The 27,746-nt window shown below is 35.9% G+C and overlaps 1 protein-coding gene across 2 annotated transcripts; it reads right to left on the reverse strand.

Moving 5' to 3' along the window:
- Positions 1-292: 292 nt before the first annotated feature.
- LOC100374216 (calponin-3-like) lies at positions 293-27,218 on the reverse strand. 2 transcript variants are annotated; one of them, XM_002732035.3, is made up of 5 exons: positions 27,029-27,218; positions 19,582-19,721; positions 5,102-5,168; positions 4,541-4,645; positions 293-991 (listed from the first exon to the last, which is right to left on the reverse strand). In XM_002732035.3, the coding sequence occupies exons 1-5, from the start codon at positions 27,077-27,079 to the stop codon at positions 779-781; spliced, it is 576 nt and encodes a 191-aa protein (XP_002732081.1). In that variant the 5' UTR covers positions 27,080-27,218; the 3' UTR covers positions 293-778. The 2 variants fall into 2 exon arrangements, with proteins under 2 accessions (XP_002732081.1, XP_002732082.1); XM_002732036.3 differs by lacking the exon at positions 27,029-27,218 and adding an exon at positions 24,695-24,851.
- Between the last annotated feature and the right edge of the window lie 528 nt (positions 27,219-27,746).

Raw genomic sequence — 27,746 nt, forward strand, 5'->3', positions numbered from 1 at the left:
AATAAAAATTATGTACTTCCTATTAACCATTTCACCACAAGTTCCTTCTTTTCATCACAAATTCACATAATAGTCTTGATTATAGTCTGCACTTTCCTTTCAAAAGATACAAAAAAGGAACAAAAATAGCCAAATTTTTTGAGTGAAAACTGAAAATTGGCGAGAATTTTGTTTGTTGACTCTAAAATTAGTATTCTTTTCCAGAAATATTGAAGAATATTAGAAAAAAAGTGCTGACAAATTTGGGTGAGAAAGTCTGGTGGGGAAGAGGTTAAAGCAGCAGATTTAGAGATTTTATACTACCATCTTAGAGGTGTGTGGTGACATATGAATTAATGCATTAGTCATAGTCTGAAACTTCAGCTGTCTTTACACTTGTCATCTATTTTATATCCCATTTTCACAAGGCTCTTACTATATTCAGTAATTAATTCAAATGCAAGATTGACACAGCCCCCTAAAAATGACAGTAAAATATCAATTTCTGAAAGGTGTGTGTGTAAATCTTTACTAGCGTATGCCCTACACAACTCAACACATTCAAAGCAGTGATAATTCAAATATCTGTTTGGTATTACGATGAAATGACGTTGCTATCAAATTGATTGCATGTGGATTCGTAAAAAAAAAACATTGACGAGAATCGACTGTAAGGTACCTAAAACAATGCATAATTAACATTTATTTTAAGCACTGTATTCTATGCTAATTAGATAGGTCTCTATTTGGAAACCACTCGGGTGTGAAAAAATGGAATCCATGGTCACTGTAACCATGGTTACATATGTCGGGTGGTACCATAAGCTGTCATGCCCGCTTGTGTTGCGCCTTTGTTATATCCCGCCTGTAATCCGATCTCGCCCTGGCCTGCACGTAGGGTTGCCTCGTCAAACTCTCGAACATTTTTATCAGCAACCTTCACACCCCAGACTGGGCCAGCATATCCTTTTTTCTGGGCCTGTGATGCCAAAGCCCAAATACAATCAATGACCTACAAAATAAACAAGATTTTCATGAAAATGAAAGCAAAATACAGAAAAAAAATTTAAATTAACACTTTAAATGCATACACATTCACCAACGTTCACCCCAAGGGCAGAAACATTCACCAACGTTCACCCCAAGGGCAGAAACATTCACCAACGTTCACCCCAAGGGCAGAAACATTCACCAACATTCACCCCAAGGGCAGAAACATTCACCAGCGGTCACCCCAAGGGCAGAAACATTCACCAGCGGTCACCCGAAGTGCATACACATTCACCAGCGGTCACCCGAAGTGCATACACATTCACCAACGTTCACCTCAAGTGTAGAAACATTCACCGCAAGTGCAGAAACATTCACCAACATTCACCGTAAGTGCAGAAACATTCACCAACGTTCACCCCAAGTGCAGAAACATTCACCAACGTTCACCCCAAGTGCAGAAACATTCACCAACGTTCACCTCAAGTGCAGAAACATTCACCAACGTTCACCTCAAGTGCAGAAACATTCACCAACATTCACCCCAAGGGCAGAAACATTCACCAACGGTCACCCCAAGTGCATACACATTCACCAGCGGTCACCTGAAGTGCAGAAACATTCACCAACGTTCACCTCAAGTGTAGAAACATTCACCGCAAGTGCAGAAACATTCACCGTAAGTGCAGAAACATTCACCAACGTTCACCCCAAGTGCAGAAACATTCACCAACGTTCACCCCAAGTGCAGAAACATTCACCAACGTTCACCCCAAGTGCAGAAACATTCACCAACGTTCACCTCAAGTGCAGAAACATTCACCAACATTCACCCCAAGGGCAGAAACATTCACCAACGGTCACCCCAAGTGCAGAAACATTCACCAACGGTCACCCCAAGTGCAGAAACATTCACCAACGGTCACCCCAAGTGCAGAAACATTCACCAACGGTCACCCCAAGTGCAGAAACATTCACCAACGGTCACCCCAAGTGCAGAAACATTCACCAACGGTCACCCCAAGTGCAGAAACATTCACCAACGGTCACCCCAAGTGCAGAAACATTCACCAACGTTCACCTCAAGTGCAGAAACATTCACCAACATTCACCCCAAGGGCAGAAACATTCACCAACGGTCACCCCAAGTGCAGAAACATTCACCAACGGTCACCCCAAGTGCAGAAACATTCACCAACGGTCACCCCAAGTGCATACACATTCACCAACGGTCACCCCAAGTGCATACACATTCACCAGCGGTCACCCGAAGTGCAGAAACATTCACCAACGGTCACCCCAAGTGCAGAAACATTCACCAACGTTCACCCCAAGGGCAGAAACATTCACCAGCGGTCACCCCAAGGGCAGAAACATTCACCAGCGGTCACCCGAAGTGCATACACATTCACCAGCGGTCACCCGAAGTGCAGAAACATTCACCAACGTTCACCTCAAGTGTAGAAACATTCACCGCAAGTGCAGAAACATTCACCGCAAGTGCAGAAACATTCACCGTAAGTGCAGAAACATTCACCAACGGTTCCAAGTGCAGAAACATTCACCAACATTCACCCCAAGTGCAGAAACATTCACCAACATTCACCCCAAGTGCAGAAGCATTCACCAACGGTCACCCCAAGTGCAGAAGCATTCACCAACGGTCACCCCAAGTGCAGAAGCATTCACCAACGTTCACCCCAAGTGCAGAAACATTCACCAACGGTCACCCCAAGTGCAGAAACATTCACCAACGGTCACCCCAAGTGCAGAAACATTCACCAACGTTCACCCCAAGTGCAGAAACATTCACCAACGTTCACCCCAAGTGCAGAAACATTCACCAACGTTCACCCCAAGTGCAGAAACATTCACCAACGTTCACCCCAAGTGCAGAAACATTCACCAACGGTCACCCGAAGTGCAGAAACATTCACCAACATTCACCTCAAGTGCAGAAGCATTCACCAACGGTCACCCCAAGTGCAGAAGCATTCACCAACGGTCACCCCAAGTGCAGAAGCATTCACCAACGTTCACCCCAAGTGCAGAAACATTCACCAACGGTCACCCCAAGTGCAGAAACATTCACCAACATTCACCTCAAGTGCAGAAACATTCACCAACATTCACCTCAAGTGTAGAAACATTCACCAACGGTCACCCCAAGTGCAGAAACATTCACCAACATTCACCCCAAGGGCAGAAACATTCACCAGCAGTCACCCCAAGTGCAGAAACATTTACCAATGGTCACCCCAAGTGCAGAAACATTCACCAACGTTCACCCCAAGTGCAGAAACATTCACCAACATTCACCTCAAGTGCAGAAACATTCACCAACATTCACCCCAAGGGCAGAAACATTCACCAACGTTCACCCCAAGTGCAGAAACATTCACCAACGTTCACCCCAAGTGCAGAAACATTCACCAACGTTCACCCCAAGTGCAGAAACATTCACCAACGGTCACCCCAAGTGCAGAAACATTCACCAACGGTCACCCCAAGTGCAGAAACATTCACCAACGGTCACCCCAAGTGCAGAAACATTCACCAACATTCACCCCAAGTGCAGAAACATTCACCAATATTCACCTCAAGTGTAGAAACATTCACCTCAAGTGCAGAAACATTCACCTCAAGTGCAGAAACATTCACCTCAAGTGCAGAAACATTCACCTCAAGTGCAGAAACATTCACCTCAAGTGCAGAAACATTCACCAACGTTCACCCCAAGTGCAGAAACATTCACCAACGATCACCCCAAGTGCAGAAACATTCACCAACGATCACCCCAAGTGCAGAAACATTCACCAACGCTCACCCCAAGTGCAGAAACATTCACCAACGTTCACCCCAAGTGCAGAAACATTCACCAACGTTCACCCCAAGTGCAGAAACATTCACCAACGTTCACCCCAAGTGCAGAAACATTCACCAACGGTCACCCCAAGTGCAGAAACATTCACCAACGTTCACCCCAAGTGCAGAAACATTCACCAATATTCACCCCAAGTGCAGAAACATTCACCAATATTCACCTCAAGTGTAGAAACATTCACCTCAAGTGCAGAAACATTCACCTCAAGTGCAGAAACATTCACCTCAAGTGCAGAAACATTCACCTCAAGTGCAGAAACATTCACCAACGGTCACCCCAAGTGCAGAAACATTCACCAACGGTCACCCCAAGTGCAGAAACATTCACCAACGGTCATTGGACACTTAGGCCATCCCTAATCTTTTCTTGCCCAAATTTGTGTGAACTTTTTTCTTATATTCTTCAATATTTTTGGAAATAAACCCTAATTTTGAAGCCAATAAACAAAATTTGGGTCAATTTTCAGTTTTTACTCAAAAAAATTGGCTATTTTTGTCCTAAACTTCTGAAAGGAAATGCAGACTATAAACGGGACTTATGTAAATTTGTGATCCAAAGAGGGAACTGACGGTGAAAAGATTAAGGTCAATCATTAGGAATAAATTGAACAGTTCTACAAGTAGCATTCTCAACGCTATAGGTAGCTCCCAACTTTAAAACCCAGACATGTAAGAAAGTTGAACTTACCGACACCATATTTTGTCCTTCATAGAGATCTACAGTTTGAAACAATTGTGATGATGGGACACCATATTCTTTGGTAGCATCCAAAAATTTGCCTATATTTTCCATCTGCAAAAAGAAAAAAAAATTCTTGACTAATAGTACAGAGGAGGTACAGCAAGTAATACATAGAATTAACCATCATGTTAAAGAAATATATAAAGATTGAAAAATCTAACATGTCAGAGATACAGGGCTATGAAACAGCATTCATTTAAAAAAAATGTTAATCAGTATGACATTTTGAATCCAATTTGAAAAAAAAATGATGCGCATCTTATAATGGACATGTATGTAGCAAGTTTGACTGAAATCCATCCATCCATAGGCAACCAACATCCATTTCTGAAATGACGCACACATGTACCCACTAATCCATTCTCACATAGAGGTCAATAGAGTAAGTGTACAGGAACTATTGATTGATTGGATAATGAGTAGTTTGTAGACTATATGATAAATTATCAGTAGCACTTTAGAACAAAGGGGCGGAGGTCTTCATGAAGGTTATGGGGCTAAGCTCACCTGTTTAAATGCCATGGTACTTTCATTGATTTTCTTGACTGACCCTGGTGCCAACACATTGATAAGGCTGTAACAAAACAAATAACACTACATTTAACACAGTGATGAATGAATGAGCATTTAGAGGAAATTAGACATGCAACACTAATTGGATTGGTAGGGATTTGGTATGATTGAATGAATAGGCATTTAGTATAAATTGAATGGGTAGGCATTTGGTATTTTAATAGAATGGGTAGGCATTTGGTATTTTAATAGAATGGGTAGGCATTTTGGTATAAATTGAACAGGTGGGCATTTTGGTATTAATTGAACAGGTAGGCATTTTGGTATAAATTGAACAGGTAGGCATTTTGGTATTAATTGAACAGGTAGGCATTTTGGTATTAATTGAACAGGTGGGCATTTTGGTATAAATTGAACAGGTGGGCATTTTGGTATAAATTGAACAGGTGGGCATTTTGGTATAAATTGAACAGGTGGGCATTTTGGTATTAATTGAACAGGTAGGCATTTTGGTATTAATTGAACAGGTAGGCATTTTGGTATAAATTGAACAGGTGGGCATTTTGGTATAAATTGAACAGGTGGGCATTTTGGTATAAATTGAACAGGTGGGCATTTTGGTATAAATTGAACAGGTGGGCATTTTGGTATTAATTGAACAGGTAGGCATTTTGGTATTAATTGAACAGGTAGGCATTTTGGTATTAATTGAACAGGTAGGCATTTTGGTATTAATTGAACAGGTAGGCACATTTGGTGAATGATGGAAGGAAAATATGGAAGATAAAATGAAACAATATTATCATATAAACAAAACAGATACAAAGACAGCACATGCAAAGAGAGCACACTTTTTGCTGTATAGCTACTTCTCATCCCGATCCATCACACATGTATTAATTTCAAACAAAGAAACCCAAAACCATTGAAAGTACCGACAGCAGTAAAGTAAGATAACTGGTTTCCTTGGTAACATTGGGCACATTGAATTCAGAGTACTTTTGTCAGATGTTCCAGGCAAAACTGACTAGTACCCCAACTACATTCTTTCTATCATTAAAACAATCACAAAGCAAAACTGTAAGAGTGTTTTTTTGAGTTATTTGCTGCGGCTTGTTATTTGCAAGTCAATTAAAAATCAAGAAATTTTGAAAAATCATAAAAATAGGCAACATTTTTCTGAGAAAATTCAACACTTTTTAAAATTCATAATCACAAAAATGTAACAAGATTTAACTTGCAAGCTAGATTGATTATAAAACATTTTTATTTCAATATATTAAATTTAGCAAAACCATGTCAGAACTCAATTCCACCACCAAAGTTGTAAGGTGAACTGTACTACATTACACCGTACACTTATTTCAGTAAACAGTGTTCTCCCCACATAGAACAAAGCATGGCGGCACCGCCATGCTTGGCGACCCGGCCGCCACGCCTGGGCTCGGACCGCCATGCTTACAACTTCACCGCCATGCTAATAGGATGCATTGTTTACATCCATTTGACCTGCTCACACGTAGCACTGCATAAATTATCACCATCTACGCCACGGAGGTTTGAACTTGCCGGGACAAATTAAACAGTCCCATTGTTAAACACATGTGAAGTACAGACGCTGTCAATGGGGAACAAATTGTCACTCAAGTTGCAAACACCGAGAGATGGTATATGGCAAAACATGTAAAGGAAAAAAAGGTGATGCCGCCCGGCTAAAACGTACAATCACCCCTAGCACAGCACAGAAACGGAAGTGTGTAGAAACACGGAAACGGCGTGAGGCTGGTTTTGATGAGTCGTGGAAAAAGACATTTCCCTGGTTAAGGTCAATTGTTCAGGTAAGATTTCGTAATTTTAGAAATAAAATGCCAGTGTATGTATGTTTTGCCGATCGTAAGAACACCGAACATGGTAGGCCTACACCGATTTCAATCAACATCTTAAAAAACGAGGCTGGTATAGACACGACAAAAAAAAAAAACATCACTCGTTACTGTCAACTTTTTTTAGATTATTTATGGATATCTTCATAGATTAATGGGTACGCATATGTTATAATTTGTCCAAGCAAAAAAAAAAAATCGAATTTTGTAATCTTCCGGTCACATGTTGACCTGTGTAGGTATTTACAAGATGGCGGCCTGTCAACGTCTTGCGAACGACAGCTGCTATCATCACGCGCTATGATCGATGGAATCCCGATTTGTATACATAATTCTATCGTTACGTTTTAATTTTAATTGAATAGTGACCTCATGTTTTTTTCCCCGAAATTCCTGAGTCTCCTTGTCGTTGACCTGACAAAACCAACATGTAAACAACATGTTTTGCAGACGAAATGCTTGCTGTCCATACGGCACTGGGTTCCCGATCGTGGCACAATTCAATCGTTATGTTTATATTTATTTGAACCTCAATCATTGTTTTTTTTTTATTATTCTTCATTTTTCCCACTAGGAATGTTGTGCAGTTAATGCTCAAAGCACAACATGATTGCAAAGAGTGGATCTTCTTTATGGAACAAAGTCCTGTGCACGTCTATGACGAGTTTAACTACAGTAAGGCAGCCAATGTTTGGAGCACAACGAAGTCAGAAGGAATAGTTTAGACTAAGTTTTATGGAACAGTTCACATTAAATGACGATCTTGTCAAATTATGGTATATTATGTAAAGTATTATGTAATTTAAATAAAGTCTCTCATACATTTTAATACTGTCTTGTATGTTTGTTTTGGTGAGAGTGAATCCTGAAAAATATGCAAATTAGTATGCAAATTAGCATGCAAATTAGACCGCCATGCTTGCCTCTGACCCTGGGGAGAACACTGAGTAAACCATGTCTTTCCTGTGTTTTAAAATTTAAACACTCAGTACAACAGTCCACCTATGCTCTGTGTACATATAAAGTTTCAATGTCAACAAATTATACAAATAAATTACTATAATTGTGAACAGATGATACAGTATCCTCAAACGTTTCAACAATTTGAGTATTTCATCAAAATAAAACCTGCACTGATTTTGAATAGATATTTGCCCCTGTCCTTGGTGATCTCATTTAACAACTAGAGTGTACAAACAAAGATTACTTTGTTTTTATAAACTAGACTCGTTTTTATCTTCTAAAAAGTAGGAAAGCATTAGACACCTATGTATTTAATCTATATATTGGATTAGATAAGTGGTGAGAACAGAAAGTAAAAACAATTCGGTAAATTGATAAAATATCAGGGAAAAGTGCACAAACTTTTCCTAGCATGACAAGAAATTCTGGTGGTGGCTACTAAAATTAAATAGGCAACCATACCCATGGAAACATAGCTGTTGTCAGCAACCTATCAGCAAAAGATTGGAGTATTCAGTTCTGTGACACTAAGACTACTGTAAACACGATTCGCTCTTAGGAATTTTCAAGATTAAGGATCACTGAAGTCATCAACAGTTGAACACTGTTGTGAGGATCACTGATGTAAGTCATCAACACTATGTTGTGAGGATCACTGAAGTCATTAACACTATGTTGTGAGGATCACTGAAGTCATCAACACTGTTGTGAGGATCACTGATGTAAGTCATCAACACTATGTTGTGAGGATCACTGAAGTCATTAACACTATGTTGTGAGGATCACTGAAGTCATTAACACTATGTTGTGAGGATCACTGAAGTAAGTCATCAACACTATGTTGTGAGGATCACTGAAGTAAGTCATCAACACTATGTTGTGAGGATCACTGAAGTAAGTCATCAACACTATGTTGTGAGGATCACTGAAGTAAGTCATCAACACTATGTTGTGAGGATCACTGAAGTCATCAACACTGTTGTGAGGATCACTGATGTAAGTCATCAACACTGTTGTGAGGATCACTGAAGTCATTAACACTATGTTGTGAGGATCACTAAAGTAAGTCATCAACACTATGTGGTGAGGATCACTGAAGTCATTAACACTATGTTGTGAGGATCACTGAAGTCATCAACACTATGTTGTGAGAACCCAGAGACATTTTCACTGCTAATAACAGGTATGTGAGAACGGGAAATAAATAAATATAAGTGTAAAAGACTGAGCATGTGATCAACTGCCATAATATTGACCTTTATAGACAGTTTCATTTGACCCCACCATTGCTAAAATGACAGGCACAGGTCACTTTACATATAAATTGCATTGGGGATACCCAAAAATTGGTCACTATGGGCAGGTGGTCTTTATATACAGGTCACTTTACATGCATATTGCTTTGGGGATGTCCAAAGGTGGTCACATTAGACAGGTGGTCTTTATATACAGGTCACTTTACATGTAAATTGCATTGGGGATACCCAAAAATTGGTCACTATGGGCAGGTGGTCTTTATATACAGGTCACTTTACATGCATATTGCTTTGGGGATGCCCAAAGGTGGTCACATTAGACAGGTGGTCTTTATATACAGGTCACTTTACATATAAATTGCATTGGGGATACCCAAAAATTGGTCACTATGGGCAGGTGGTCTTTATATACAGGTCACTTTACATGCATATTGCTTTGGGGATGCCCAAAGGTGGTCACATTAGACAGGTGGTCTTTATATACAGGTCACTTTACATGTAAATTGCATTGGGGATACCCAAAAATTGTCACTATGGGCAGGTAGTCTTTATATACAGGTCACTTTACATGCATATTGCGCTTTGGGGATGCCCAAAGGTGGTCACATTAGACAGGTGGTCTTTATATACAGGTCACTTTACATGTAAATTGCATTGGGGATACCCAAAAATTGGTCACTATGGGCAGGTAGTCTTTACATACAGGTCACTTTACATGCATATTGCGCTTTGGGGATGCCCAAAGGTGGTCACATTAGACAGGTGGTCTTTATATACAGGTCACTTTACATGTAAATTGCATTGGGGATACCCAAAAATTGGTCACTATGGGCAGGTAGTCTTTATATACAGGTCACTTTACATGCATATTGCTTTGGGGATGTCCAAAGGTTGTCACATAAGACAGGTGGTCTTTATATACAGGTCACTTTACATGGATAATGCATTGGGGATGCCCAAAGGTGGGGAGGTGCGTTTTTTATATATCTGGTTACAAAGGTTTGATTGTAGTATCAGAATTATTACAGCACTATTCTGTTGTACAGCCACATTTAACACTATAAATTATAGTTTTTAAGGTAGAGATGCAGTTTATTTGGCTTGCTTTTTAATTGAGTAATTAGACAATGAAGATGGTATTATATATCCAACATGTTATATATTTTCTGAAAGCTTATTATACAAACTTTGTAAAACTTGTCTTTATTTTTAAATATCCAGAATGCGTTTTTGATTTTGGGTCAAAAATATGCTTTTTTGGACAAAAGTGGTTTAAAAAAAATTAGCTTAAAAACTTCAAGTCCATTTGTGGGTAAAATTACATCACTGGATACCTTGGTATACTACTAATTCAAATGCGTCCACTCATCTCTCTAACGACTTTCAAAGTCGCACAGCATGACCTCAAAGTTCACTCTTTTCTATTTTTGCATAATTTATATATCCATGTTAATTGGGGACTTGTTATTTTTGTTCCACTCGCCGTAATAAACTGTCCGGATGCATTTTGAAGGGGAAACACCTTGTCAATAATGTGTGAAAATTTCGAGGCAAATGGCCAAAGCGTCTATCAGCTATTTTAATTTGAAACCCAAGAATTCACCAAAAATAGAAGACGAGAAAAAGGCTAATTTGCATATTTGCGCGTTAAACCGGGAATTACTGCTTTGTCATACTTTGTCATACTTTCTAGACTATTGAAATTGAGAGTTGACGTATAGACATAGACATTTTATGTAAAATCGTTGGACCAGAACAACTGCTCTTGAATATATAAATCAGAAACACGTCATTCATACCAGTGTTTTGATGGGGTCGGTAAAAACACGTGGCAATGCCCAGTAAATATGACGTAATCTCATGAATTATTAAACAGGGGGCGGTCCTAGGAAGGTGACCTTTTATCACGATCAAAACATCATGGCTTCTCTTTGATGTATTTTCAATAAACAATCTACGAGTATTTCAGAGCCTATGGTTTACCGTGAAGAGTACAAAGTGGGATATTAAATTATTTATCCTTGATGATTTTGATGTAGTATTGAGAACCAACTCCAGGAAGCGAACGCACAATAATGAATAATCGCGTAATCCTAGAATCGAAACGCGAGGCACAGAAGTTTTGTTCATCGTTTCCAATTCCATTTTTCCCACTGCAACATATTTGTTAAAAGAAATATTTGAATTATGTTCGTTTTTTAAGGAGGCATTTTTTTATTTTTCCGATTTTAGCAACGCCTTATTCAGGGATTTTCTAAGACAGTCGCAGACAATCAGCGCACGTTGTTTTCAATTAATTTTAGCGTACCTCTGCAATTTATTTTAGCATTGTCAGTTGTTTGCTTCATTGAATTAAACGAAGTTCGTCCGGTTGCAAACAAAGCTGTCTCGCACCACCTAGCAAAACTTGCGAATGATCGTAGTAGAGGTATCCATTGACAAAAGATACACAAAAGTTTGTATCTCCCCGACCCAGTGCAATATATCCGGTTAGAATCAAAGCTCACGTGTCCCTTATTTGAGGGACCAGATTCTGCCGTAAATTCGGGATGGGATTTAGAAAAAAAATAAAATGGGACTTTTTAGGTGTATTTTGGCGTTATTTTCGTATATTTCAATCATTCCTGATGCCTAAAATAGAGTCTAAGTTTTACCGCAGTCATTGACGCCTATTCAAGAGTATGATGTTTATTGTGACTAGCGTGAATGGGTAAGCTTCTTTTCGACAATGAGCAGTTATCACTGTAAACAATGTTAAATTATTCTTCACATGCTCAGTTTATTTTTTGAGAACAATTATTTAAAAATAAAATCTCTCAGTCAATCAGAAACTCTGATTCATGCCTTCAGGGAAAGTCATGTTTGGACGCTCACATCAATTTTGTTTTTCGTTCGGTGGGCTGATGCCTTCAGTGTAGCTTTTGCTTCTTCCGACATAGAAATCATCTGAATTTTCTTTCTACCTCTCTTTCTTTTCACACCACGCATAATGTAATAATAAAAATTAGGAAAAAACGCTGAGGAAATATAATGTTTGGTTTGCTAGCGAGCGAGAACTGATTTGAGAATAATTGCACATGCGCGTGAATTGAATGAACTATGACCCGTACAATCTCGATTTGCATATTGTCAATCAAAGGTCCTGTTATTTGGTTACTCATGCAAATTAGGCAATTGGACATAAACATTGCCACATGTGAGTGTTTTTTTTATTTTTAACCAGAAAATAAACAGCAATTTTAACGGTGTTCCAATAAGAATTCATTGGTCAAATTTTCACAGAATGTTCTTTAGATAAAAATCTATATAAAAAACGAAAAAAACTATTTTTGATTGAAATTCACAAATAAACTGCATCTCTACCTTAATTGTTTATTTGCTGCATATCTTTGACAAAGTCTTCTTATCTGATTTGGTCCACAAAATTTAAGCTCACTGAATACTGCTGACCAGAACTTGATTACCCTTTACCATCCTTCCTCTACATTATTATTAAAAACTAAATTTCAGTGAAACCAATGAAAATAGGGGAACAAAACTGAGAACATACAAACTATTCAAAGTAAGCTATAATATGGAAAATTATTTGCAAAACATTTCAAATTTCAGCCTCAGGAAAATGCTTTCAAAATTCCGTCTGAGTGACCACAACTTAGAAATAGAATTAGGTAGAAGAACAAAGCCCAAAATAGAATTAGAAAATAGACACTGTAATAAATGTAACACTAAAGCATTAGGAGATGAAAAACATTTCCTGCTATTTTGTACTGGCTATATAGAACAAAGAAAAAAACTGTTTGATGAGTGTTCAATAATTATTTACACAATGGATGTGAATTCCATATTTAAAAAGATTATGGAGAATAATATAGCTTTAGCAAAATACTTAAAGAGCACAATTTTTAAAACCACAGAAAGTAATTAATTTATTTTTTTTATTTTATTTTACTAACATTTTATTTTTATCTCTTATGTATTGTATGTATTTATGTTCCTTACCATACAAAAACCCTCTGAAGGTTTTTTAGTAGTGTAATAAAGTTATTATTATTAATATTTATAAGTGAATATTTCATAAAGTAGTTCTGACTAGTACATACAGTGGTCTTTGACCACAAGATTTTTTAATGACCAGAACAGAACAGAAGACAGAAGCTGTTTAACACACTAGTAACACAGTAGGAATTCTATTCATTTGGGAGTAATCTGAAGGCTATTTGAAGTATTCGAAATGGCCAGACAACAATACACTTTAAAATAGGAGTGAGTTTACAGTCGTATATTAATGTGTAGGACAGTGATAAGAGGTGATGAGGGAGGGTTGTCACGAGACCTAGTAAAAGTAATCACACAATGTTCTGGAACATTCTATCAAGGCATTACATGGTACTTGGAATATCAACACTGATAATGTAACACAGTTCATTTATTTCACCAAAAACACCTTTAATAGGCATTTTTCTGATTTCATGATTTTTTTAAATTTGGCAAAGTCACTGTGCCACTTTGCATCGTTTCACAAATTTGTCAGACTGAAATTTGTCACATGAAATCAAAGCAGGTTGGGGCAAAAATGATTCTGGTAAAAGGTACTCCTAAATTATTTTTTAAATATCTCAAAAGCCAGAAACAATACTTTTTATAGCCTCACAGTACATGTTGTTGTTTTTTTAAATGAACACAATGAAACAAATGCAATATTCCGTAGTCAGTTTAGTACTGTAAAATCTGTATTAAAAGCCGCGGCTTCTAATAAAATGGTACAATGCAACAGAGGGGATGCGGCTTCTATTACAGCATCTACACATATGAAAAATGGTGAATTTTTAGGTCTCAATTGTTCAAAAAGAATGGGTGCGGCTTCTATTAGGGATGCGGCTTCTAATACAGATTTTACGGTATTACCAGCAGTACATGTACATAATTTTCCAGAATTTAACAAATTGATGTCAAAACTAATTTAAAAAGCCAAAAAGTTCATACATCACCATGCAGACAGCCAACCATAAATACCAACATGACTGAAGGCCACAAGGTGACCGCACCTCTCTCAAACACACAATAAAGACTCAGAGAATGCTATACAACAGGGGATTAAAATGCCAGTCTTTAACTTTCTAAAAGTTTAAAAAATAACTTCCTTTTTTATTTTTTACACTCGCTAATATTAAATTACATAAAAGAGTTCAAAAAAAAACTTTGCTTATGTAAAAGCGTTTTTAAAACCATATAAGAATTTTTTTTTAACACTCAAATTTTGGCAGTACCAGCATTGCTTCAAACCATATTAAGAACCACACCTTGACTATTGAGTACAAAATACAATACTACTTTCTGACAGGTTACATGACCGTAGGGACATTTCTGTATTAAAACTATTTTCTAGGTTTTGTAAAAATATAAAAATTATTGTGGATTTTTGGAAAATAATAATGTTTATTGAGCATTTAATCAAAATTGTATTCCCAAAAAAATTATCACTCTTCAGTTATGTAGTTACATACTTTCTGCAGAAAGTATAAGAACCAGATTATTCAAATATTAATCTTTCCACCACCAGACTTTTTCACCCAAATTTTTCTGGAAATGACCCCAATTTTTACAAGACAAAATTTGAGTCACTTTTTACTCAAAAACATTTTTGTCCCTATCTTCCTATCTTCTGAAGGAAGTGCAGACTATAAACAGGACTATTTTGTGAATTTGTCATGAAAAGAAGAAACTTGAATAATGTTCAGTATAACCTAAAATAACAAATAAAAACGTTTTGTTCTTTTTTTTGATTGTTTAATACCAAGATGTACCAGGTATATATAAACTATAGTTTTTTTACAACACTTTTATGACCTTTACATCAACAATGCATTCCTCACATGCCTTGTAAATCATTAGGTCCGCCAAGGTGACCTAAACAAGATGTAAAAGACTTTGTCATTTGATAAAACTGTTCAAAGGTAACAAGATCAGCCAATCCTGAGAATGGTTACATATCATCAGGAATTTAAACGGAGATTGAAGTATACGAGCCAAGCCATGATGATAATACTTTATTTTCACTGATTTACTTAAACAGCAAAAATTTATTCTAAGTGATAAAGAAGTATTTTACATCTCATTTCTTTAGCTGAATAATGCCACATATCACTGCCCACAATTTTAAATTTGAATGCATTTTTAAACTTGCTTGCATGGAAATGCTGTTTACTATAGACTATAAACACCATGCAGTACACACTAGACATATGATTGAAATATATTGAATGAAAAATATCAGCAGATGCTACCAAAAGCCTACTACCGGGGTAGTTACACATTGTAATCCTCTGGGAAAAACGTACATTAAATTTTAGTCTGATAAAATAAACGCAAAACACATTTTTAAATTACCTAAAGCTGTCGTTCTCATTTTTATTACAATTTTAAATTCAGGAGAGAGAAATTGTTGTGAATTTTGCACGTTAGTATCATGAAATCTTATAGCAGTGGAACAAAATGTCAGCAATGGTTTACAGTAAACATAAGCTTTATTTCTCTGTCCCAAGTACTAAGGCTTTTTTTCATTTTTCTAAATTATGCTAAAGTAAAACCAAGTGAAAGTATTGTTTCCTAAAAAAGCCGGTGAATATCAAGACAACAACAAATCCACTAAAATTAACTTCTTTGAATATTTTACCATTTAAACTAGAATAAAGTTCATAATCATGAACCACTAATAACTAATCATGCATTAACTCGATCACAAGGCAATAATAAATTATTAATAAATTAGTATAAAATTATTAATTTATTAACTATAAGGACTTGCAACATCTCTAATACTCATCTCTCATCTAATAATCGACAATAAATCCTAAAGTGTATTAACCTGCCAGGGTCTGATTATTTCCCTCATGTTGAAGTAAACTCACAAAAAAGTATCACTATCCATCCATAACTGTCAGTTCTAAATATAAAATTGTAATTATAGAGAAAACTAAATATCGTACAACAGCCGAGTTAACAGATGTTGGGGTGTGCCCACCACCATTGAAATATTCTGAGCTGTTTGGCCAGATGCACACCTCCTGGCTATGCAATGCAGTATTATTTATAGTAGTTGATAGTTTGCACACAGTAAGACTGAAATTCAACCACGGTCTAGTAAGCAATACCTCTGGTATAGACTACAGTGTAAATCATAAACACTGGCAATGGATGGTGTGTAATTGTTCTGTTTCCAAATAACACAAATCTTGAAGAATATCAATGTCAAGTTGAAATTGTTCTTACTCCAAGGCTTATTTTTTAAACCCAAGAGTAGTTCATTTCAAAACATTAGTGATTATCACATTGCTCTTGCAAGCAGGTGCTTGACAATATCCGATTTCCTTCCAGTTTTTTACAAAGGGTTTAACTTAAGGTGTTAAAAGTGGTAATAATCAAATGCAAATTGTGCATGAAGGCAAGGAACAGTCAAGTTTGTGTATTTGTCAAGATCGTTTTAAGAATGCTTGCAGACGCATTTAAATAAATAAAGAAACAATATTGGACAAATTTGCAATTCACTGAGCATGTTACTGAGCATATATGCAGTGTATTATGGGATAGAAATTCAAATTTTGCACTACTGAGCATATACATGTATGCAATGCATTATGGGATAGAAATTCAAATTTTGCACTACTGAGCATATATGCAGTATTACTATGGGATAGAAATTCAAATTTTGCATTACTGTGCATGTTACTGAGCATATTCAGTATATTATGGGACAGAATTTCAAATTTTGCACCACTGAATAAGTTTCTGAGCATATTCAGTATACTATAGGATAGAAATTCAAATTTTGCATTACTGAGCATATTCAGTATACTATAGGATAGAAATTCAAATTTTGCATTACTGAGCATATTCAGTATATTATGGGATAGAAATTCAAATTTTGCATTACTGAGCATATTCAGTATACTATAGGATAGAAATTCAAATTTTGCATTACTGAGCATATTCAGTATACTATAGGATAGAAATTCAAATTTTGCATTACTGAGCATATTCAGTATACTATAGGATAGAAATTCAAATTTTGCATTACTGAGCATATTCAGTATACTATAGGATAGAAATTCAAATTTTGCATTACTGAGCATATTCAGTATATTATGGGATAGAAATTCAAATTTTGCATTACTGAGCATATTCAGTATACTATAGGATAGAAATTCAAATTTTGCATTACTGAGCATATTCAGTATATTATGGGATAGAAATTCAAATTTTGCATTACTGAGCATATTCAGTATATTATGGGATAGAAATTCAAATTTTGCATTACTGAGCATATTCAGTATACTATAGGATAGAAATTCAAATTTTGCATTACTGAGCATATTCAGTATATTATGGGATAGAAATTCAAATTTTGCATTACTGAGCATATTCAGTATATTATGGGATAGAAATTCAAATTTTGCATTACTGAGCATATACATGTATGCAATGCATTATGGGATAGAAATTCAAATTTTGCACTATTGTATATGCAGTATACTATGGGATAGAAATTCAAATTTAGCATTACTGAGCATGTTACTGAGCATATACATGAATGCAATGCATTATGGGATAAAAATTAAAATTTTGCACCACCGAATATATTACTGAGCATATTCAGTATATTATGGGATAGAAATTCAAATTTTGCATTACTGAGCATGTTACTGAGCATATACATGTATGCAATGCATTATGGGATAGAAATTCAAATTTTGCACCACCGAATATATTACTGAGCATATTCAGTATATTATGGGATAGAAATTCAAATTTTGCATTACTGAGCATGTTACTGAGCATATACATGTATGCAATGCATTATGGGATAGAAATTCAAATTTTGCACCGCCGAATATGTTTCTGAGCATATTCAGTATATTATGGGATAAAAATTCAAATTTTGTATTTTACTGGGATAGAAATTGCCTGTGAATATTTTTGGAGAACCCAAAATGAATAGCACTATATGAACGACAGAAAATGAATTTGTTCTATTAATAATTTCATGCTTATAAAGTGAAAAGCAGAAAGACCGTGATTTGTCGAGGCGAGTCAGTGACCAATGTTTTGATGAAATGATAATTCATATATTCATTTAACAGAAAATGTTTAAATACTGTAAACCACTTAGTGAGAGAAAACAAATGAAGAGTCGAGGAAAATGCATGTAGCAAAATACTGTACCAGTGACAATTTCACTAAAATCCTTTAAAGTGCTCTATATCTTTAACATCTATCAGTGAAATACATGGATAAAGAGACATATTTTTTTTGTACTTTGATTTTGACTACAATGTATAAAGTAGTGATTTATAAGATGCATATACACCAGCATGCAACACGAGCAGGTCAAAGTTCATATCACACAATACTGTTTTGTGGTTCACTTTCGCACCATGAACAATGAAAGTACTGTGGCCAATATTATGCATAGTTTATCAGACATATTTCTGTCAGAACCTTGTCTGGATTACTGACACTTGAATAATACTTAAACCACTCTTTCTCCTGAAGTTGTTTTACTAGAGTATCAGTATTGTATACTTTAAGGTGGGAGGCATTGACTGGTGCTCGATATCACTTGACTATATCCTATCTTCAACCCATGGCCTGCTAAACAGACCGTTCGCTTGTTGTCGGTTATCATTTTGTCTGATTACAGCAACATAAATGTTTGGTCACATTCATACTTTAATTCTATTCCAGTTCTTGGTGCAACATTTTGCATTTTTTAAATATTTTTTCTATACATTTCTTTGTTAGTTTTCGACTAAAGAACATAATATCTCTTGATCCAAATTGTTTGACAAAAAAATAAAAATTATACTGATTTATTTTAGGAAAAGTTTTGAAAGTTGATTTTGATGTTCAATGGGGTTTATTGTGTACAGTCAGGACTAGCTAACAGTATTTTAAAACATGATATAGTAACAATATACTTAGACTGACTAATATTGTACTAAATAACTATCTAAGAACTGAAAAAATAAATGTCCAAAATTTCAACCTATCAAGATACCTGCAAATAATCTATTATGCAGACTTCTTCTATAACTACTTTTATAGTGTTATCAACAACTTAATCAAGGCTTTGCGTATATTCATGACCAGTACCCGTATACAGATTATTTAGTTATTACAGTACAACAACTAAGATGTGAAAAATGGCAGTTTTGATAACTTACTCAGACACAAATTTAAACCAATGCAGAAGCTTGCGAATGATCCACCAGTATATACAAGATATTTTTCTATCACAATAACTTGATCAAAACTAAACCTGGAGAAAGATCTTTGATCAAATAGATTTCAATATACATGTACCATATTTACTTACTTGCAAACTGCAATTCCATTTTTTAATGATTTCTGAAGATGTTCAGAACCCAGCTCTTGATCTGACAGCTGGTTCCCTGTGCATCCTTCAATCCAGTTACGACATTCTTTTTCTCTTTCAATGTCATATTTAGCTTTTTGCTGTTGAATAAAGAAAAATTATTTATTTATTGCTCCAACACTAATTTAGAGAGTACAGCAAGGTCACTAAAACTACAAAATAATAATAGACTGAATATAATGAAAAACAAAAAATAGTTAACAGGCACCAAATTACAAAGTTATATTAATTTACAAATTACAAAATTCACAAACTTTATATCATATGAATGTGCATTACAAAACACGTATGAAATTATGCTCCTCCTGAAAGGTGTTGGGTTTTTTTATTTTTAGGTGATGTTTTATTAATGAAGATAGTATTGGTAATGGAATAATTTTGCAGAGAAAAATGAAAAAATATACATTTTTTGGAATCATCAGGTCCAGTATTTCCAGAAGTATTGACCTTTGACACGCACTAACTTGACACACAGGGGATTGAAGAATAAAGATTACTGAGTAACCTTGTCAAAACTCAACATCAGTACATTTTGCTCATTCACCTAAAGGGTCACTGTTCTAACAGTACACCATAGGTTAGGCAACATTATTTGGTGTACTACACAAAGAATAAATAAAAGGTTCTAACCTCAGCTATAAATCTTATTTGTAGATTATATTAACACAAATTTAAAATCAGATGTACACAAACTATTCATCTTTCCCAACAACTATTTTGGTTCAACAATGTGTACAATTGTATGGACCAAATAAACTAAATTTATATTTATTTAAACATTAGAAAATTACCCAGGGGAATTAAAAAGACAAAATACCTGATGAAATACTAGCACATCATAAAAAAGAAGAAAAACTACGACTACAATGCAGTGAAATACAGCCCACACATATTAGCCTAAAACTAAAACACCTTTAAAAAAATTTATTTAAACTCTGTGGTAAGAAAACAAAATGATTATACTATGCCAACAAGAGGTCTTATGCTCATGACTAGAGTGGGCAAAATACCTTTATGAAAAAGGTAACAAAAGAAAACTTTGGCATTTCAAAAGATAATCATAGTTTTTTATGATTTGCAGGTGTTAAAAAAATATTTCCTAGTTTCCATAGCAACAGCCACAAGGCCATAAAAGAATGGACACAATTTTATGACATGTGTTACAATGTACAGTATCGATAACGAATTACCCATACATATCTAAAAACAAACATGGTAGTTCTACCCTACTCTGGTTTAAAGTGACCTTGATGACATCACAACTGTCAGAGCCAATCATGAACTACGAGTCTATCCACTATAATTTCTTTACTAAAAAAATACATCACTATGTGTCAGCACTAGCACTTGCAACTTGCACATAAAAAAAAAAGTCAGGAGAGACAACAGTAACATTCAATTTCCAGAACAGTCACCTGGCACAAAAAAAAAAATTTGCACTACTGAGCATTACAACTGCATATTTGAGCAATGCATTATGGGAGAAAACTTCCCATAACTATTATCAACTGGAAAGTCACTGAATTAAATGTTTTAACAACATTAGGATTCATATCAATAATATTATACAACTATGATTCCACGACACATAGCCAACAACTGATACAAGGAATAATTTCACAATAGTAACCAGTGAAAAGGGGCCAACAATTTTATCCTGTGATCATATTATAAAAGCATAAAAAAAATGTCCTACAATCTTTAATTTTAATGAACCTTAATCGACCAAACATATTAGAAAAAAGAAAAGTATTAAATTTATTAACAGTTTAATTTTAATGGTGAAAATATGGTACCTCCTTAATCCTCATATACATATACAGCAATGATAACACTGATAATATATTTGGCATTTGTAATATATATATAAATTAATTTTGAATTGTTGAAAAAAGTTTGATCACATACTCAAATCAACAGGTGTCATGATTAAATTCTTTTTTTTCATGTTTCCCCTAAATATGTTATGTTCAGAATGATTGTACAACATAGCACTATTACACTATGGGGGGGGGGGGGGTAATCAGCAAGATGGGAACAGTGGAGTTCTGAATGGCATGTGTATATCGGTCAAGAAGTTGTATTCGATCTTGAATGGATTAAGCAGCTTGGTAACTTGCTCTATTAAAATATGATATACACCACATGCATACTCAGTGATTCAGAAGTCGATCCAAAGCTGCTTACAAGATTATGCCTAAGTGGCTACCAAACACAATTAACAGGCAGACCAATCAGAGATCACCTTATTTGTGGATAGTTTTTTTTATCTATCTGGCTTGTATATATGCTTTGACTCGGCTGCGATTCAGATCCTCACCAGTCATCAGCAATTTCATCAACTTTCTTGTACTTCTCAAAATGTCTTAATTTTGTTCAATCATTTGAGACAAAGGTTTTAAGCGTTTTCTGTTAAATTTACTGTTTTAAACTCAAAATATGGCAAATAATTTGAAATTCCCATGACACTACCGGTAGTTGCCATTTTGGGTAAAATGTTCTAAGCTAATTTGAGACAACTGAATCACAACTTGTAAAATACATGACAGCATAAATTAATTACCAATAAATCGTATCATGATAACTACACAAGAATGATTATCCAAGTTAATTAGAGATATGATCATTATTCATTGTCTACATTATGAAAATTATCTACTCATTTTGGCATTAATTAAATTGTGAGACACCATGTGTTACTATAGTAGGACAATAAATTGTATTGGGGGTTGGACCATTAGAAACTTGTTTTTTTTTAACGATGAACCCACTGTAAAAAATTTTATTTCCCTGTGTCCAGTGCAGAACTGTTTTTTTCTGTTATTTTGATACCTACAGGATGTTTTTCATGATTTACCTGTGTACATTTTTTTAAATCTGTGCCCCCAAGTTTTGAATGGTCTACTCCTTACAACCGGATGCAGCACAGGGTTATCAGATTAGTATGAGAACAAACACAAATGTCACTGGTCATTGTACACACATCAGTTAAGAATTTGCATGTCACAACATTTTCTTATGAATTGTTTTTAAAAAAAAAATTCAGAAAAAATAACACAGGTTTTAATGACAATTTTAAAATAAAAAATATTTGGGGAGAAATGACTTACCAGATCATTCTTTTTAGTCTACACAACTAACCCTTTCCTTTCAATTTTTAAATATTTGTCAATTCAAACTGAAACATCAGTGTGCACTGCACTAGTTAATTGGCTGGTTGGATTCAACTGCCATTGAAATTTATCAAAGGAATGGGTTTGTTGTGTCGAAAGTAGAAGTCCGATCACAAATAAATTAGCAATTGTCAATGTAGTATTTACTGATGTAGTTATTCAGACCAAATTTCTTCCCACCTCTACATACCGCAGACAGCTATAACTGAATGACTTGTGGTTTTAACCAAACAATACAGAACTATAATATTGAAAGTTTACTTTTTTTTTCAAAACTATTGGTAATTAGTTTTGAGGCTGTTCAGAGAGAGATGTTTAACTCCACTATCAATTACAATGCTTTAGACTTAATAGAGATCAGTGGCAGACAGGTTTGGAATTTGCCAGTGAACCACACAGTGTCACACAATCTATTCACACATTGTCCTTACTACACACTGTCTTTATCATCTTCATCATTAAGTGATATAGTATTTGACAATGTAAATGGAAGTACAACAGACCAAGGAACATACTTTCCATTTAGAGGTCATCAAACTATTGAGGTGGTACTTACTGGAAGACTCAATGGGCCTTTCATCCATTGGTTCAACACTACACTTAAAGAAAACTACTTTTTTTTTGTATCGTTTAACACAAGACAAACCATTGGCAATGGTTGTCAAATGCAGGATGTGCAATACAATGAAAATGAATAGTTCAGTTGGTTGAAAAGACATTAATGCAATTAAAGTTTGTGAGTAAAGTATAAGCTACAAAAAAACACCCTACCAACAATATTTAACTTATTCATAATTATTTAACCATTTTGAAGAGCTATAGATGCAATTTAAAATGTTGCAGGCAGTGGTGTGACAAATATAAATATTGACACACAAGGTGAATACTTCAAGTTGATGGTAGTCATGGTATATAGTCAATTTATTAATTCAAATTGATTAACTTATATTTGATCAGCAGAACAACCCCCCCCCCCCTCCCAAAAAACTGTGTACACATAACATACATTCAGTTTGTATTCATCAGATGTTGTTCTTCTCCAAGCGAATATGGGAAGAAAATGCTATTCATTGATGAAAAGTCAGTTGCATGGCTATACAAAGTTAGTGGGGCATGGCGAATTACTTAACACGGGAGAGGTCAGGCTAACATTCAGGGGTGTGCATCTCGAATCACATCGCCAAACGACAAAAGCGATTATGCAAGGTGCGGCCGGGATGGAATTTACACTGTCGAGTATTTTTTTAGAAGTACCGTAGTTGTTTTTTCAAGTAGTTCCAAGGCTCCCCCGCAAATTAAGCATTTGATAAGTCTCAATAGGCATAAACGCATTAATCAACAAGAATACGTCGGGCAAGTCCAGACACCCGACCTGCGACTGGCGCTGCGACCCGCCCTCTTGTTATTGTTACGAACGACATAGATCTATTGAGCAAACCGTTGAAATTATCCACCATAAATAGCAGAAAGGAATAAAAATCAACGTAGTCTATGTCACCGCAAATAACAACGATCAATTCAACCTTTTTCCGCCACAAAAACAGCGCCCGTTAGACAACGTAATTTCTATCAATGAACACTATTCAAATTGATGACTGTTGAAGGTCCTAATTTGGATATTCTACGATTTCCTGTCTACTAAAAATAAAAGATTGCAACTTACACTGACAACGATACATTGTTAAGTGTAGCGGTACCGATCATGCAACACGTTACGTAAAGCATAGAGATAACCAAACCAGGCAAGGAATCCCTGTAGTCAAAGTCTACCTGGTTACCTGCTAACTCACGAACAGTCCTGACAAGCATGACCAAACTTTTTCTGAAGACAAGTTTCATTAAATATGAAACTTATCAAGTTGTATACGTTTCCGACTTACCTTAGCTTTCAGCTCAGCTGACAGACCAAAACTACGTCCCCTATTTGCCATTTTAATAAAATATACCGTTATTAGGAGGTAATAAAGCGTGGAATAAGTGGTCAGTACTGACGAAGCAATCTGAAGCCGTCCGATTATATCGCTGCAAGAGTTATGAATATTCATGACTTTGTTTACGTCACATGATGAGTAAGGAAGTAGGTATGTACTTCCTGTACTGAGGGCGCTATTCAAGCATAATTGTATTATTATTGGGGTTTCGTAAAGTTACTACATTTGTAGTACTTCGCATGAAGGTAAAAAGAGACCATCCATGTACTTCGGAAGGTGTAACAACTTCTCAACCAAACAATTTGATGCACACCAGTCAAAACCTTGAAAAATTGAAAGAAACTATACATATTCCAATACCTGAATACCAAGGCCAATTTGAAAGTGATTCAACGAAACAGCTTTATACGTCCGATATCCGTTCAACAGTTTACGCCGTTACGGGAAACATGTGCGACAACTACATGTGAATATTCCGTATTTATTTATTTCGCCATCGCCCACACGATTTCCCATATGAATAGCCTACTGTATTGAAGTTGTTTGGGGAATGTTTTTTTGATGCATCACGCGTGTTGAACTTGAATGCACTCTCTCCTTGTTGGGAACTTGAACCCGCCTATTGGACAGATAGACACCATTTTAGACGTAAATTGTAATTGTTGTGTGACGAGCGTGGTTGTTGATTGTTTGATGCATTTTTATATTGTATGAATGAAGACGCTGTAACTTAACTACGGTCGAATCCAATGTTTCATTGTACATTTGCAAATGAAGTAATGGTTACGTGATATATTACTATGATAATCAGCCAATTTTGAACAATTTCCGTCCACCATGAAGGTGTCTCCTTTCATTTTTTCCACTGACTAGTCTTCTGCATTTCGTTATAGCCACGTTCAGGCGAGCGTCCACCTTTACGATACGAGAAAACTGTTGACATCGAACCGCATACAGTATCCTGCATAGTGCTACTTGGTGGCGCACTACTTTTCTGGGCAGGTTGTCATCATTCATGACGTCAGTGACCATTTAGTCAGTCTGACCTAATCTCAACAAGCCCGGCCATGATGTTTATACATCACAACCCGAGAACTGTGATGTATGAGTGACAGACATGTGCAGTCCACAGTAACAAAGCAGAGTACCTTGTTTATTTTATAAGAACCAAAGCACACAGCAAACGCTGTCTGCTCAAAAGTTGGGGTGTATTTTTAAGTAAACACTCCTCTCTATTCTGCCGAGGTTTTATTTTATGCTGAAATGTACTTGAAGTGCATATTCACGGAGCATATATCGCGCCACATGGTCGGGAACACGTGATAAACTGCCCAACTCGATGAAATCATAAAAGTATTTCCAATCTTGCAAGAGAAACGATTATACTCAGTGTGGGACTGTATGTGAGTTTATTATCTGACCACACACAAAAGTTAAATGATAACGGAATCTTGAATTTGAACGTTATCTCCGGAATTCCTTTCTCATGATCCTGTATAATTATATATTCGTTGTAAATGATAAACATGAAAAATGCTTTATTCCAACCGTTCAAAAAAATTACATTTCTTATTTTTCTATATCAGAAATATGTGTTTCAATTATTTTATAGAGCGTGGATGCACAAGGGCTAAACACGAACGAATTTGTATTGTTTTGACGAAGTAAATCAGAGCTACTATAATTGGGAGCGTTATACAGAAAGCTACATCCAAACATTCCCTTATAGACTACGAACGCTAATTGTTGCAGCACAGTACAATTAGCGGTGCCAAATTAAGGCGCGGTGCAAACCCGACTACTCCCACTTTTAAATTTCCCAATTCAATCATTGTATTTGCTTTCAGATTCCACTCTTTTCAACTACTCACAATGACATCTTTCAGCGATGGGGTCCAGTTTTGACAGCGGTGATTGGAAGTACGGGTCATCGCTCCTTTGGCCTCTAGTACCCTTATGACTGGGCGTTGTACTTTTCCCATTGGAATCATCGCCATACAATTTGAATAACTAGTAGACAGTCCACACCAGTTTATATTATTTGTATATACTGGTATAGTCGAAAACAGTATAATAAATTAAAAATTAACGCTCGGATGACTAATTATTCAAAGTGTGGATATACAACACAAAATTAAAACGGTGGTGACAATCAATATCAATTAGCCGCACGGTAGAAAGGGTAAGTTTCATGGTACGGGAAACGCCCATATATGCAGTGACCCCCAACTGTTGGACTCGAATACGCGTTATTATGCATTCATCAAACTCCCGGTACCATACCTTAGCTTTCAGCTCTGCTGTCAGTCCGTAACCGGTAGGTCTGCTTGCCATGTTGATTGGTGACTTTGGTACTGGCTTCAAAATTAGACGTAAAAAACAACCAGTCGTCAGTAGCTTAACAGACACAGCAAGTGAGAGAAAACTACCTAGTTTGGTTATCGTTGTGTTGATGACGACACAGACTTCATACAAAAATAGACATTGTTAACTTGCGCATATTTATGAGCTAGGTCACGGGGTCAACGCGGTTTATTTACATTTTGCCTTCAGATCATGTTTTTCGACTACAAACCACGTGGTTCTACGATCATCAGCGTAATAGCACAGTAGCAGATGCGATGGATATCAACCACGCGGTGTTGATAAATCAGATAAATAATAGATCTCCGCTCAATAATTCAGTAACTCTGAGATTTATTAGTGATAGAACGATACTAAATAAATCCAGTTCTAGATTGAAATCAGAATGAGTTACGTGTTCATTTACAAAGGTTACGTACATGGCCCTAAAGGTTACACATCCTTGCACTTTATGGGATAGTAATTTACTATATTTTACTTCAAATTTTATTTTACTAAATAAAACATTTTTTTAAAAAACAACTGCATGTATTCTACTGGAAAAATAATTGAACAATTCTCCTCATTAATGATGAATTTGTGCCCCCACAAAGTACCAGGATGTGTGACCTTTTAGGGTCAGGTATAAAGTATATTG

The sequence above is a fragment of the Saccoglossus kowalevskii genome, chromosome 9, assembly GCF_978046115.1.
Source record: "Saccoglossus kowalevskii chromosome 9, keSacKowa6.1, whole genome shotgun sequence".
Lineage (NCBI taxonomy): Eukaryota > Metazoa > Hemichordata > Enteropneusta > Harrimaniidae > Saccoglossus > Saccoglossus kowalevskii.

Excerpts from the sequence above, each read along its gene's own strand:
- LOC100374216 (XM_002732035.3), bottom strand. The coding sequence starts at position 27,079 with ATGGCAAGCAGACCTACCGGTTACGGACTGACAGCAGAGCTGAAAGCT. Across the intron at positions 19,722-27,028 it reads CAGCAGAGCTGAAAGCTAAG|CAAAAAGCTAAATATGACAT; the intron begins GTATGGTACCGG and ends TTTATTCAACAG. Across the intron at positions 4,646-5,101 it reads GTACCATGGCATTTAAACAG|ATGGAAAATATAGGCAAATT; the intron begins GTGAGCTTAGCC and ends TTCTTTTTGCAG.